The sequence below is a fragment of the Squalius cephalus genome, assembly GCF_949319135.1.
Source record: "Squalius cephalus genome assembly, chromosome: 13".
NCBI classification, from domain to species: Eukaryota; Metazoa; Chordata; class Actinopteri; order Cypriniformes; family Leuciscidae; genus Squalius; species Squalius cephalus.
In genome coordinates, this window is record NC_137134.1 from 34152635 (window position 1) to 34166853 (window position 14219).

Consider the following 14219-nt stretch of genomic DNA (forward strand, 5'->3'; position numbering starts at 1 on the left):
AAGGACCAGTGTTCCATGGGGGGCCTGCTCTGACAGAGGTCTGGCGACAGAGGGGGACAAGAGTGGCGAGGCAGAGCGTCGCACACTGCCATCCATGGCCTCTTGGGGCTTGGAGGAAGGGGCATCAGTTCTTAGAAAAAAGATTCTCCCCCGGCCCTCCACCGGGGGAAGGAGTGGTCCTGCTACCAGCTCCTGAGAAGAACTGAGCCCTAACTCCAAGCTGCCCATCTCAGGAGTGCTGCTTAGCCTGGCGTTTTGGCCGCCTAAGGGGCGGAGACGGGCGGTGCCGTTCGCCTGCTTGGGGCCGGTGAAGGCTACAGAAGCAGACTAAGGAAACCACATGGATGACGCTCCACTTCAGTAGCACCTATACACCAAACTTTCCAGTCTTGTACCTAGTTATATTATGAAGACATTTACAGAGGGATTTGTAAATATATTATTCCTAGCCTGATTTATATAACATTTTATTCCAAAAAACATGGCGAAAATCATTTTTTTAAGGCTATTGACAGTATTTTTTCTGATTTACAGGATAACAAAAGTAGATATCCATAAATCCCTCTGTAATTTTTTTTCCCATCTAATATGTGAACACAATGAAAAAATAATTTTTAACCTGGCTTTATCCAATACTCAGATTTCGTTTTTTTAAATATATGCAAATTAGTCCACATTTGATTAGATATTGCCTAATTTGCATATTTAAACATTAAATTACAGAAAACTTGTAATACATTTTTTTTTCTCATCTTAATGTAGGTAATCAACTGTGAAAGTTTCATGGTGATATCTGCTAGTTAAAAATTGTACCCTATTCACCTGTAGTGTCTCGCCTTAATTTGCATAAAAAATGAAATCTCAGACAACTTGCAATGGTGTTTTTCTTAGTTATTATGTAATATGGAATACATCACATATCATATATACACTGGGAACATTTAAGAGTGATATTGATTGAATATGTATGTCGGCCTTAAAAAATGACACAAATAATGCTTAATTTCACCTTAAAAGTTGGTATTTTGCATATATATATACATAAAAAAGGCAGTGAGCCTCCATTATATCTTTGCTCTGACCCTTGACTATCGATCTAGAAACTTAATTTCCTCATCTTAATTGCCTATTTACAAAAAAACTAGGGGAAAATGGTCCAATGACTGAGCAAGATAGGCAATTTGGCGGCCATTTTGATATGCAAATTAGAAGGTCAAAAACTCAAAATTTTGCTTGGGTACCAGTTTTTTTTGGACTCAGCACCCTTGAAATATGTAAAGTAGGCCAGTTCCCGACTTGTACCCATAAATGCTCCTCACTTTCACTTTTTGGGTACATCCCATCTAGACTACTTGGGCTTCTACTCTTTGATGAGATCCAGTGATTGTGTCTGTTACTCAAGAAAGCCACTAGATGGCGCTGTGTTCAGTCCACTGGGGGGCGCTCTTCTGAGGCAGCGTAACAGTTTAATGATCTACAACAGAACAGAGCGAGCTTTAGTGAAAATTGAGAGAATATTTAATGACTACAACAGTAATTTCTCAAGAAATGACATCATAAAAGGATATCGTTGATCAAAAATGTACATTTACACACAACCTGACGACCAGCTGCAACTATCAGACGCCATCTTTATTTTTCTAGCTCAACTGTCACAGAATGGAAAGCACAGGATTGTGGGATATTAAAGGCAGAGAAGGATACATCTATGCTGCCTTCAAAAATCATTCAGATGGAGACAAGTGAACGTGATTTCACCAAGTACCACATGATCCTGGAACAACTTTCTAATCAACCAATCAGATTTGAGGGACAAGTTTACAGTTTATGTCAAGTTTAGGCTTAGACCCAGGGAGAGGTGCTTCAACATCAGTGTTGTTCACCTATCATTTCCCTCTGATTTTAGGGAAAAGTTATGGGTAGGGTTAGGTTTAGGGGTAGGGATAGGGTAAGGACTACATTTTGGGACAGGAATGTTATTCCAGGATCAACAAAATATGTTGATCCAGGAAAATGTCTTACTTGGCAAAATCACGGTGACCCAGGAGACAAGTGAGCTAACATTGCATTCGGACGTGCCTTGATGTCTTCCAACCTTAGATTGAGTCCGGCAGCATTTATCAGCTTTCGGACGCAGCCGTACACTCGTTATTGCGGTGCATTGTGGGATTGAATGAGTGCACTCAACGTCCACTATGGTGTCAGACACCACTACAAATGGCTGTTCCCTCAAACTATGGCCTATTTAATTTATTAATTTTAATTAAAAAAAATATTTAATTTAATTCCTCAAGTGGAATGGATTTGACTGACGACGCTCTGAAAAGCGAACAGACAAATGCGCTGAGTTAGAGACGGTAAAAGTGAGTGGGTATAATATCATTGATCTTAAAAAGTGGGTGGGTCCGGTCCCACCCATATACAATGGTTCCGACGCCCATGATCTAATTTAATAAAATATTTCTGTCAGGAGGGACCACTATTGTCAAATATGATAGAGCATTAGCATATAGTTAGGATTGACGGTATGGTTCTGTTCTGGGCGAGAACTCCCTGCGCATCCATGCAGCCGATAGCATGGATAAGAGCAGCAATAACCCCACTTAGGGTAAACAGAACAGAACCAACATGAAGGTATTGCAGATATCATTAATTCAAGATTTTAAGTACATAATTCGAGAATTTATTCTGATTCAAAGGGCAATCAGAAAGCCAAATCCTGACTGACGAGAGGTGGAGCTGGGGAAGGAGGAGGGTAATTCGCTCCTGAGAAACGCGATAGCTGTTGATAATACTGAAGGAGCTTATATATGAATACAGTGATAGGCGTCGTATTCCTATAGGTAGACGTGGATCAGCTGATGCGAGCTTGACTAACGTATCCAGCCATAACTGACGCTACGCTTAATAAATATGTTCAGCATTCTGCAACAAAATATATTATCGGTTCTTCTAGACTATTTAAAGTCATTAAGTGAGCAGTATATATTAAAATGAAGCACATAGATTCGACAGGCATGTATTCATGATACTAAGCAGGGCAGCCGGTCTCAACAGCTTAACAGCGCCACACGTTCTTCCAATGTAAATCTGTGGTGGAAAATGAAACGCTTTAATTGAGAGCCATTAGTGCAGATTTCAGACTGACCCGCTTATTTACCTTACGTAAACCTTGCTCTAGAACACGACGATATCAGTCCACTTCAGCTGTGTGTATATTAGTCTGTATCAGGTCAGTAACTAGTTGGCGTGTCTGTTCTTCCTATATGGAGTATCGTATGAAATTAAAGAAAGCATGAACACTAATTTAAACAAGCTTATGTAAATAGCCTTTATTTATAGCAGTTTTTTTTGTGTTTGTTTTATGTTTGTTCTGAGAATAAACATGACTTTGTTTTCCTCACTGGAATTAGGCTACACATCTTGCAATTTTCTAAAACAACATTCGGACGCAATACTACATAATGGCATTTATATGCGTTTGTCGTGTGTAAAGTCTGTCAATCATCATTAGAACGCCACCCTCAGGCTGAATAACACAAGGAGGACATTAGAACTCTGCCAAAAGTGTTTCTGATGTGATCAGCAATTAAAGCAGGGCTCAGTAGTTTCAGGATTTCTTCGCTGTATTCTCGCTTTTTGCTCGCAGGTTTCTCTCTAGAGCTCCCCCCACAGCTTCGGAATAGATATTTGACAACACTGTTGTAAAAACTCTTTGGTGATTCTCGGACACCAGAGGCTAGCAGATCAACGACATCAAAGCAGATGGGATATTCTTTAAAACGTCTTCTTCCTTCGGGTTCGGACAGCGTGAGGGAGCGCAATAATGACAGTATTTGAGCAGATTTCTTTTGGCCGTAAAGCAATTGTTTACATCGCGAGACCTGATATCACGCGAGACTTCCTGACACGGCGGCCGGCGGCCCGCCGCCCCAAAGTTGCAAGTGCGGATTTTCCGCTCACGGGCACCAGGGGGGTGCGAAACGACCACCATTCAACCCGAAATAAGTAATATAACCATTCCAATGACTCTGAAGCTGTTCAGTTAAGGTAAAAAAGTTACTTAGATCACCTTTAAGATATAAACCTTACAAAGTGTTTATCATAAACTAAGACCCAAAATCTGCTCTACCTAAATTTACAGCCAGGAGCCGCTACTGGTTTGTGCTGTTGCAAAATATTATTAATTTAACAGTTAAATGATTAAATGTATTTTTGTGAAGCTTCATTAAAACAACATCAAGTGATTTTAAAGCTTTAATCTGTGAAAAACTCTGTTCTTCAGGAGTGTTTGGAGTTAATGGTGTTTGGCTAGTGTCAGTGAAGGAGGGAGATTCAATCACTCTAAACTCTGACACTGAAATGATGGATGATGATCTGATCCAGTGGAAGTTTGGATATAGCATCACTTTAATAGCTGAAATCAATAAACGGGCCGACAGAATCACTGTATATGATGATGTTCTTGATGGGAGATTCAGAGACAGACTGAAGCTGGACGATCAAACTGGATCTCTGACCATCACAAACACCTCAATGAAACATGCTGGATATTATAAAATACTGACCAACAGTGCAAGAAAGAGTTTCGATCTCACAGTCTCTGGTGAGTTAAATATTTATTTCACCTGTTTTATGTTTTAATCAGCACAGAAAAACAATTATTAATCCAAACTCCATTTTGCTTCTGTTGTTTGATGATATTCATTTCCAATTTAAACTTCAAACTATTTATTTTAGTAAAAATGACAAAAAAAACTGTTTCTGTTTGTTGTGTGTTTTGTGAGACAGTAGTGAAGGAAATATCAGTAAATAAGGGAGATTTTGCCACTCTATACAATGATCTTACTGAAATGAAGGATGATGATCGGATTCAGTGGAGTTTTGAATAATATGGACCTGTAATAGCAGAAATCAATAAACGGGCCGACAGAATCACTGTATATGATGATGTTCTTGATGGGAGATTCAGAGACAGACTGAAGCTGGACAAAAAAACTGAATCTCTGACCATCACAAACACCACAACCACAGACTCTGGAGTTTATGAACTTGATATCAACTATATGAAGATGATTTTCATTCTCACTTTCTACGGTGAGTTAAATTTAATTTCTCTTTCAATTAGGGTTCACTTCGGCATTGTGTTTGCTAACGCTTATGGAAAACCCCTTCCTAAAGTACTAAAACCTGATAAGTTCAGAATACTCAACGCATTCTCATCCTTGGACGTCACATACTGACCCTTGTGACATTTCGTCTACATCGAACGCACATGGCACCCTTTAGCGTCAATATGACACGCACAGGATATGGGTAGGTTTAGTTCTGAGGTAGGTTTAGGGTTAGACCGCATACTCAAATTGTGAATGTGCAGGTGGCTTTAGCATATCAATATTATTCTGTGAAGCAGGGGAGTCTCAAGACGTTAACATTATTGCCCTGCTTTGACGTTAAAATTACACTATAAGCAGTGACTCTAAAATAGCATTCAAAATGTGCAATCAAAAGCACTGGGGAAGCACAGCTTTACTGTTCTGCTTAACAGCATTTGCCAATGATTGAAACATGTCTTCATCATGATATTCAAACAATCAAAAAGCATATAAGAAATGTTCACAGATGTTTGATTTACTTACAAGTTGTTCCATTGAGTTTGCTCCGGTCGCTTGCGAGTGTCCGCCAATGTTGAATGGATTCTTCTGATAACGATGGTTAGAGTAACTGTGACGTAGTACTGTTCGGGTTTACAGTGTATCTCTAGTGTGATTTGTCTCTGTGGTCTCGTCTGAGGAGCAACACCTCCATCTAGTGGCTCACCCTGAACTCACATGTTATCAGGAGTTATTTACTCAGTCTCTGTAATGAGATCCAGTTTCTGAAATACTCAGACCAGTCCGTCTGGCACCAACAATCATGACACGTTTAAAGTCACTTAAATCACCATTCTTCCCCATTCTGACGGTCAGTTTGAACTTCAGCAGATCGTCTTGATCATGGCTGTGTACGAAATCACCCGTATACCCTTAAATATGGCACTATTTGAGGGAACAGTACGGTGTACATTTTAGGACATCCTCAGATCTCAGTCATATGACGAAATGGCATCGGGCAAAACGTCCTCAGATGAAAGCTTCGAAGTTTCGAAGTTAGCTAAATAACATTGCAACTATAGCTAGCTTGTATGTTGGCAAACTACAGTGAAGTTAAAGACTTTATCGTTGGAGGAAATGGAGCATCGATATGTTGTGTTTATGTATTTCACTGTGATCTCAAAGCATATTATAATGTGTCCAAAATCAGTATTTTCTCAGGATAAAGGAGAAGCTGGGGGAAGTTGTTTGTTTACTATTGTGGATAGAAAAACAGTATATAGTTAAATAATATTTTAATAATGTAAAGCTTTATATGTTCCACACTTCTGAAATCTTTAAACTATATAAAGTCTGTATTCCTCCAGGAGGCGCTCAACAAAATAATTGTAATAAAACATGGAGAGACTCTTGAACTTCAGAATGAGAAACTTTATTGATAAAGGCAAGAAAATAGATACAGCAAATATACAGTAGTAGTAAAGTGAGATATGTGTCTCTTCATTCACTTTTTTTGTAGCTGAGAGAAATATAAACAATAAAGTGACACTCAGGGCCGGCAAGTGCACTTCTGCCGCTCTAGGCGAAAAACAATTGTGCCGCCCATAGGGCTGGTCCGAATACTATTTTTTTTTAGCTTCGAAGCTTCGGTAGTAATGAACATCAAATATTCGAAGCTTCGGAGAGAGGGGGCTGAACATATTCTTCTCTCTAATAAAGGCAGGAATCTCTACGTGTCTGTCTGTCTGTTTGCATTTTGATTATTTCGAGAACCGTTCATCCAATCACAAGGGAGTGCAGTATCGCATTTGGTGCAATATAGATGGACACGCGAGACGCAAGACATTCAGAATATGAACAATAAAGTGAAATATAAACAATAAAGTGACATTGTTAAAATCTGACACTGAAAGAGAGCACAAACTCAAATAATCATCAGTATTTATTATGAAAAAAACACTAGACAAACAAAAACACACTTGAAGAACCTTTAAAGTTCAGCGTTCTGCTTTAGATTTCAATACTTCCTGAAAAAGATGAACATAAAAAGCCATACATTAATAAATCTCACAGATAATTATACATGCAAAATCAGTTTGTGAGAAATGACATCATCAATCATGTACCTGATGTGTGAATATGTGCTTGATCTCATTCAGCTCTTCTGGATCTGATCTCATAAACCACAATAATGACAGTAGCCACGCCCACCAGAGCAGAGAGGACCAATCGGATCACAGCTTCAGTAGGACCACACCAGTGGACAGAGTCTGAGGAATAAACACATCAAACTGAGATCAGATCAGTCAATAAACACTAATATCAGCGCTGGCATCAACTAATATTTCTGAATACACAGAAATATGATCAAATCTAATCAACAATCTTATATTCGGTTCCAAGTGAGTTTTTATACAGTCTGTCATCTCAAACTGTAAAATGATTAAACAATTCAACATGTAAATAGTAGATGAGAATATTTGAAGGAGAAGAAAAATGATCTCTACTCACCATAGACAGAAACTCTGAATGCTTTTGATGAGAAGAATCTGGAAAACATCAGTAGTTTATAATCTCCATCATGTTCAGTTGTGGTGTTTGTGATGGTCAGAGATCCAGTTTGATTGTCCAGCTTCAGTCTGTCTCTGAATCTCCCATCAAGAACATCATCATATACAGTGATTCTGTTGATTGTTTTTTTTTCAGCTATTACAGTGTTTTCATCTCCAAACCTCCACTGAACCCGATAATAATCCTTCATTTCAGTATGATTAAAGTTTAGAGAGACTGAATCTCCCTCCTTCACTGACACTGACTTCACTTCATCTGTCAAACACACAGAGAACAAACAGAAACAGGGTTTGCAAAGATTAATACTTGTTTAATAGCTCTATAATTGTTTACTAAATTTGAAGTTTAAATTAAAGTTACATTAAAATAAACAATATAAAATAACAAAAACAAAATTGTGTATGAATTAATTTTAAAAAAAATGTCATTAAAAAACAGGTGTAAACTTTTTTTAACTCACCAATGACAAAGAGAATGAATCTCTTGATCTCACTGTTGATCTGTAGATAATAAAATCCAGTATGTTCAGTTGTGATGTTTGTGATGGTCAGAGATCCAGTTTGTTTGTCCAGCTTCAGTCTGTCTCTGAATCTCCCATCAAGAACATCATCATATACAGTGATTCTGTCGGCCGTTACATTGATTTCAGCTATTAAAGTGTCTTCATATCCAAACCTCCACAGAATCACATCATCATCCTTCATTTCAGTAAGATCAGAGTTTAGAGAGACTGAATCTCCCTCCATCACTGACACCAGTCCTGAATCACCAAACACACACACACACACACACACACACACACACACACACAGTTAATGATTTATAAAAGTAAATAGTTAGAAATTTTAAATTGAAATTAATATCATCATTAAAAACCAAAAGCAAAATTAATGTTGCATTATTAATTGTATCTTTGTGCTGAATAAAATATAAAACAAGTGAAACTAATATTTAACTCACCAAAGACAGTGAGCCTAAATCTCTTGATCTCACTGTTGATCTCTAGATAATTATATCCAGCATGTTCAGTTGTGGTGTTTGTGATGGTCAGAGATCCCGTTTGATTGTCCAGCTTCAGTCTGTCTCTGAATCTCCCATCAAGAACATCATCATATACAGTGATTCTGTCGGCCCGTTTATTGATTTCAGCTATTAAAGTGTTTTCATATCCAAACCTCCACTGAATCACATCATCATCCTCTATTTCAGTAAGATCAGAGTTTAGAGTGACTGAATCTCCCTCCATCACTGACTTACCAATCACACCTGAAGAACAGAGTTATTCACAGATTAAAGCTTTAAAATCACTTGATGTTGGTTTGATGAAGCTTCACTAAAATACTTTTAATCATGTAAATGTGAAGTGAATAATATTCTGCAGCAGTTAAAAGACAAAAGACGAAGAATAAAAAGAGAAATAGATTTATATATGGAACAATAACTAAATAAAGACACTTTTACTTTAATGTTTAATGTCACACTAAAACTAATGCTGTTGAGTATCTGAGCTTCATATTTACATTATTTTATTTAATCAATCCATAATAACTGAGTTTAAAGCTGAATTCAAAGTTGATCTGATAGAAGAAAAAAAAAGAAAAAAAGAAAGTGTTAGTATTTACTTAATGGAACAAAATAGTAACAAGCTGTAACGATGCGGTTGAAACATAGGAGGAAACAGGATCCACGTGCAGCAGAAGTATTTAATAAACAAACTCAAAACTTGACAAATTCAGACTAGAGAACAGGACAACCATAGCCTAGAAATCTAGACGCACCCTAGCGGCAGCAAAATTTATTTTGCAGCCAGGGTAGTCTAGCAACTCTCCGTTGACTTTTGTGCTGGAAAAACCTAAATTGGGTCAGGCCAATCACATCGTGTATAGAGTAGGCGGGGCGGGCTTAACATAATGACGACAGAGTCATTCTTAAGTCTAAGTTCTTAAGCACTTAAGTCATTCTTAAAAAAGGAAGATGTGTTCGTAGTTTTGCCGGCCAGATTCAAAAGTTGAATCTATCAACTAACGTTAGCTCCGCTGTTGGGAAAACGCTCTGGTTGGTTGAAGTGCTGTCCTATTGCGTGCAGAGGGAGTTTGAAAGACAGCCGTTTATCCCGCCCCTCGGATTGAGCCGTGTCTATGGTGAGTTGCCAGACCTAACATCTTGATGTAGGTGTAGGTCTGACTTGCCAGGCTAGACAACCAACATACAACATCAAGAACTCACAAAGACTGAAACTAGACACAGGGCTTGAAGACACAGGCAAACAAGCTAAACTAGATAACAAGGGGGCGTGGCTAATTAGAAACACCTGGGGAGACTAATAAGCAAGAAAAACATTAAACATGACTGGGAACTACCAAACATGGAAAAAGACGGGAACACAGACAGGAATCATGACACAAGCACCACTTAAATGTCCAGCCCGCAGAAGTCACACTTACCCTGTAACTACATGAACAAGAGTATATTTCTCCAGTATTTAAGCAAAAGTTGCAATAGTTTTAGTTCTCAGTGCACTTTTGTTAAAAGTCTTGTATAAATGCACAGATATGGACCTAATATTTTTTAAAAGCCTATATGTATTGGTATACTGTTATTACAAAACGGTTTGCAGTGTATGTTCTCGCTAAATTGCTCTCAAATGTAAGATTGTTGTATTATAATAGTAGAATAAGTAACGCTTAGTTCTAAAATACCGACAGTATAAATAATTAGTTAATTCTTCTGGTTTTTACCCCTTTATACCTAAAACTTTACATGTTGTAGGTACACTATAATTACAGAAAGTTACACTGTAAATTAGTTTTACATACGCAGTTCTTTGCGGGGTGTAATCTAAAGCGTTACCAAGCAAACTCCAGCAGCTCGAGCTCTTACTAGAACCAGGAAGTGTGATCATATTAGCCCGGCTCTGTCAACACTGCGTTTGCTCTCTATCAAACATTGCATACATTTAAAAATCCTGATGATTACTATAAACTACTATTACTAAGATCAGAGTTTAGAGGGAATTAAATTAACAATATCATAAAGCAACGAAAATAAAGTTTAATTTCATTTTGTCATTAAAAACAGGTGAAACCAATAGGTGTCAGGTTTGTGCAGGTTGCTGAAGACGAGGGAACAGAATTTCAATGCAGCTGGTTTATTCACAAACTCAGGTTACAGGAAAATACAGGAACTCAGGAGAATACCAGGAACTCAGCAAAACACAACCATACAAAGACTAGAACCGACCAACACTGAGGGAAAACACAGGGCTTAAATACACTGGAGCTAACAGGATAATTAACAAGGTGATTGACAGGACACAGGTGAAAGACATGACTAATTAGAACATAGGAGAAACTAAGTAATAGGACTAAACCAAAAGCACAAAAGACAGGGGAAAAGTAGATAACATAACTAAACCAAAACACAGAAACGTGACAATAGGCGCTATTTAACCCTTTCACTTGTGATTCTGACTGGGTGAGTTTATCAAGGCGACATTAATTTTAAAACGTTTCCCCATTATTGTTTCCATGGCGAACCGTCATGATCTTGATTTAAAATGTGAGATGGCGCCGCCATGTTTGTTTGCGCCGCAGTTCAAATTGTCTGAAGAGTTTGAATCTGACAGTTATGTGACATCACTGACCATTCCAAGGCCCTGTCCCATTTCTCCCCCCTTAAAACTTCCACTTGGTTTTGAGTGCCCTCGAAAGTAAAGTCCCCTCAACGAGGGGAAGTGGAGTTGAAGATCTTTCCCTATGAAATGGGACACCACTATATGCAAATTATATAAATGCACATAACTATCCCAGTTATGATCAGGATATAAGTATCCATAATAATATGCTAGAAATCTAATAAAGTAATCAAATGTAAAATAACACAGCATAGTTTATTATAGATAGATTAATGCTCATTAAAGCTAAAGTTATTAATTCAAGAGCTGGGAGTAATTTTCTCTTTGCCTTTAGTTGTTTTATTCACATTAAAGGTGTAATCATTAGCAGGTTTATTAGACGCTGCCACTTTAAGACCGAATGCAGATCTAATAATACACATTTTCTCCCAACTATTCCACAACTAACTCCCATTTAAGACATAAACCGTGTTAAAGTGAATCTCCAAACCGGTCAATTAGCCATATTTTTGTCTGTATTTGATGGTTTAGACGCGCATATGAAACCCAAAGTATAGTTTGCTTGTCTAAGTTAGTTGCAGTCCGTTTCCGAACGCGCGCCGCCATGGGAACAGGGTCAACGTACGTCTCTTGCGCGGATAATTGTGCTTATAATAGCTCTTTTTACAATCAAACACCTCCCGCAATTTAGAATCAGCAGACACTACATTTTACAACAATCACTGATTGTGCTCAGTGCTGTTTGGGTTTAACGTTAGGGAGAAGCACTAGACGAACGCGGCTAGTTTTGAATAGTTTTACCTCACATCTTCTTTTTATAATCCTTGGAAGCCAAAATCTAAAATAAAATTAGATTAACTACCCAGATAAGATGTATATTTGATGGGCAGACTCTCTTGAAGCACTCGGCAGATATCATGAACATCGTATAGATAGCTTCGTGAAATATTTTCTAACATTAGTGTTCAAAACTTTACAGTCCATTGGATGTGCATCAAACTAACATATTCCAACATATTTAGAAATTTTAACATGCTTATTTGCGAAAATATAATTACAATTCAATTGTTCCTTTCCAGCGGTGTCCGCCATCTTGTTTAAAATAAATTACCGGCTTGCTGAATCCGCAAGGTATCCTGGGTAATTTCATCTTCCACTTCGTTTTAAGCCTGCATCGGACCGCACTATGTTTTGAGGGTTGATTTTAAGGGGAGAATAGAACTCCCCCTTGCTCTTTAGAGTATTGGGACACCCTACCCCTACACGAGAATGCGCAAAAACAAGGGTTAGGGCAGAAATCTAGGGTAAGGGGAGGTATTGGGACAGGCCCCAAATCCCATAATGTGGGACCGTATCACTCAAAAGGTTTACTCACAGTAGAGCCTGAATCTCTTGATCTCACTGTTGATCTGTAGTTCATAAACTCCTTCATGTTCAGCTCTGGTGTCTATGATGGTCAGAGATCCAGTTTGTTTGTCCAGCTTCAGTCTGTCTCTGAATCTCCCATCAAGAACATCATCATATACAGTGATTCTGTCGACCGTTACATTGATTTCAGCTATTACAGTGTTTTCATCTCCAAACCTCCACTGAATCACATCATCATCCTTCATTTCAGTAAGATCAGAGTTTAGAGTGACAAAAGTTCCCTCTCGCACAGACACTGACTTCACTTCATCATCACCAAACACTCCTGAAGAACAGAGTTATTCACAGATTAAAGCTTTAAAATCACTTGATGTTGGTTTGATGAAGCTTCACTAAAAAACTTTTAATCGTGTAAATGTGAAGTGATTAATATTCTGCAGCAGTTCAAAGACAAAAGATGATGAATGAAAAGAGAAATAGTTAAACAGTTTTATATAATCAAGTGACTTTAATCACAAATATGAGTGTTTTCTCTCAGGAAAATCACACATTATATTCTGATTCTTTTCTGACTAATTTAACCAGTAATTTATCACATTAGAACAGAAACAACTGAATCCAGAAAAACACATTTAAAACTCACCATCCAGACGCCACAAACACAAACAGAGCAAAACTACTTTGAGAAACATTTTCTTCATCGGTTCACTGAAAAGCCCACGATAGTAACTCTTAATGTCTGAAACACTCAGATTGATCTGAAAGATAACTGAACTGAGATATTTATCTGGTTGTGTGTGAATCCTCCCCCAACCTCAGTCAGTTTCCGCTCACACATCCGTCTCCTTTAACATCACGGAAATCAACAAGCTTTTGCTGATCTTACATTTACAAATGAATTCTGGCCCTGAATGAAAACTAATAGCAGAAGAGTGAAATATTGGATTAGATATCTGTATCTACTGGTGTGTTATTTAGTGCTGTGAGCTGTCAATCATATTTGACCTCTGACCTGTGACTCTTATTTGACTGTTGATGGATTCACTTTATTTCAGTGTAAAGATGTTTTGTGTGGAGTGGAAGATTGTGAGCTTCTTATTAGCAGGAGAGGAAATGAAGAAACGCTTCAGCCACAAACTACTGACACACACAGAGACGACAAACATCCAGCAGAAGCTGTTTATCCACCGACAGATCAAACCACACACACAGATGTTTGTACAGATAAAATAAAAGAGAAAACCCACTGCAGGGTTCATTTAGACACAAAAGCCAGTAAATCACATTTATAATGTGATTTTCATCTGGAGAAACTGAGAATTGTAGATTTGACACCAACTGGTAGAAGTTATCTTTGATGTAAATTTTTCTTTTTGAAGCCACATTTCTTTCTAGAACCAGTAAGTGTGACCATATTAGCCGGTTCTGTCAACACTGCATTGGCTCTCTATCAAACATTGCATACATTTTAAATTCCTGCTGATAACTAACAAATCCCTGAATGGTTTCGCTCCTCAGTACTTGAGCTTTTTTGTCACTTTATAGTCCTTCAC

General features: G+C 37.9%; 1 protein-coding gene across 1 annotated transcript; it reads right to left on the minus strand.

Moving 5' to 3' along the window:
• Window positions 1-6505: 6505 nt before the first annotated feature.
• LOC307169993 (uncharacterized protein) lies at window positions 6506-13420 on the minus strand. The gene is made up of 7 exons (XM_079890919.1): window positions 13310-13420; window positions 12674-12991; window positions 8625-8930; window positions 8125-8424; window positions 7605-7919; window positions 7220-7363; window positions 6506-7120 (listed from the first exon to the last, which is right to left on the minus strand). Exons 1-6 carry the CDS (start codon window positions 13365-13367, stop codon window positions 7245-7247), a joined length of 1416 nt encoding a protein of 471 aa, XP_079747045.1. The 5' UTR covers window positions 13368-13420; the 3' UTR covers window positions 6506-7120; window positions 7220-7244.
• Window positions 13421-14219: the final 799 nt, after the last annotated feature.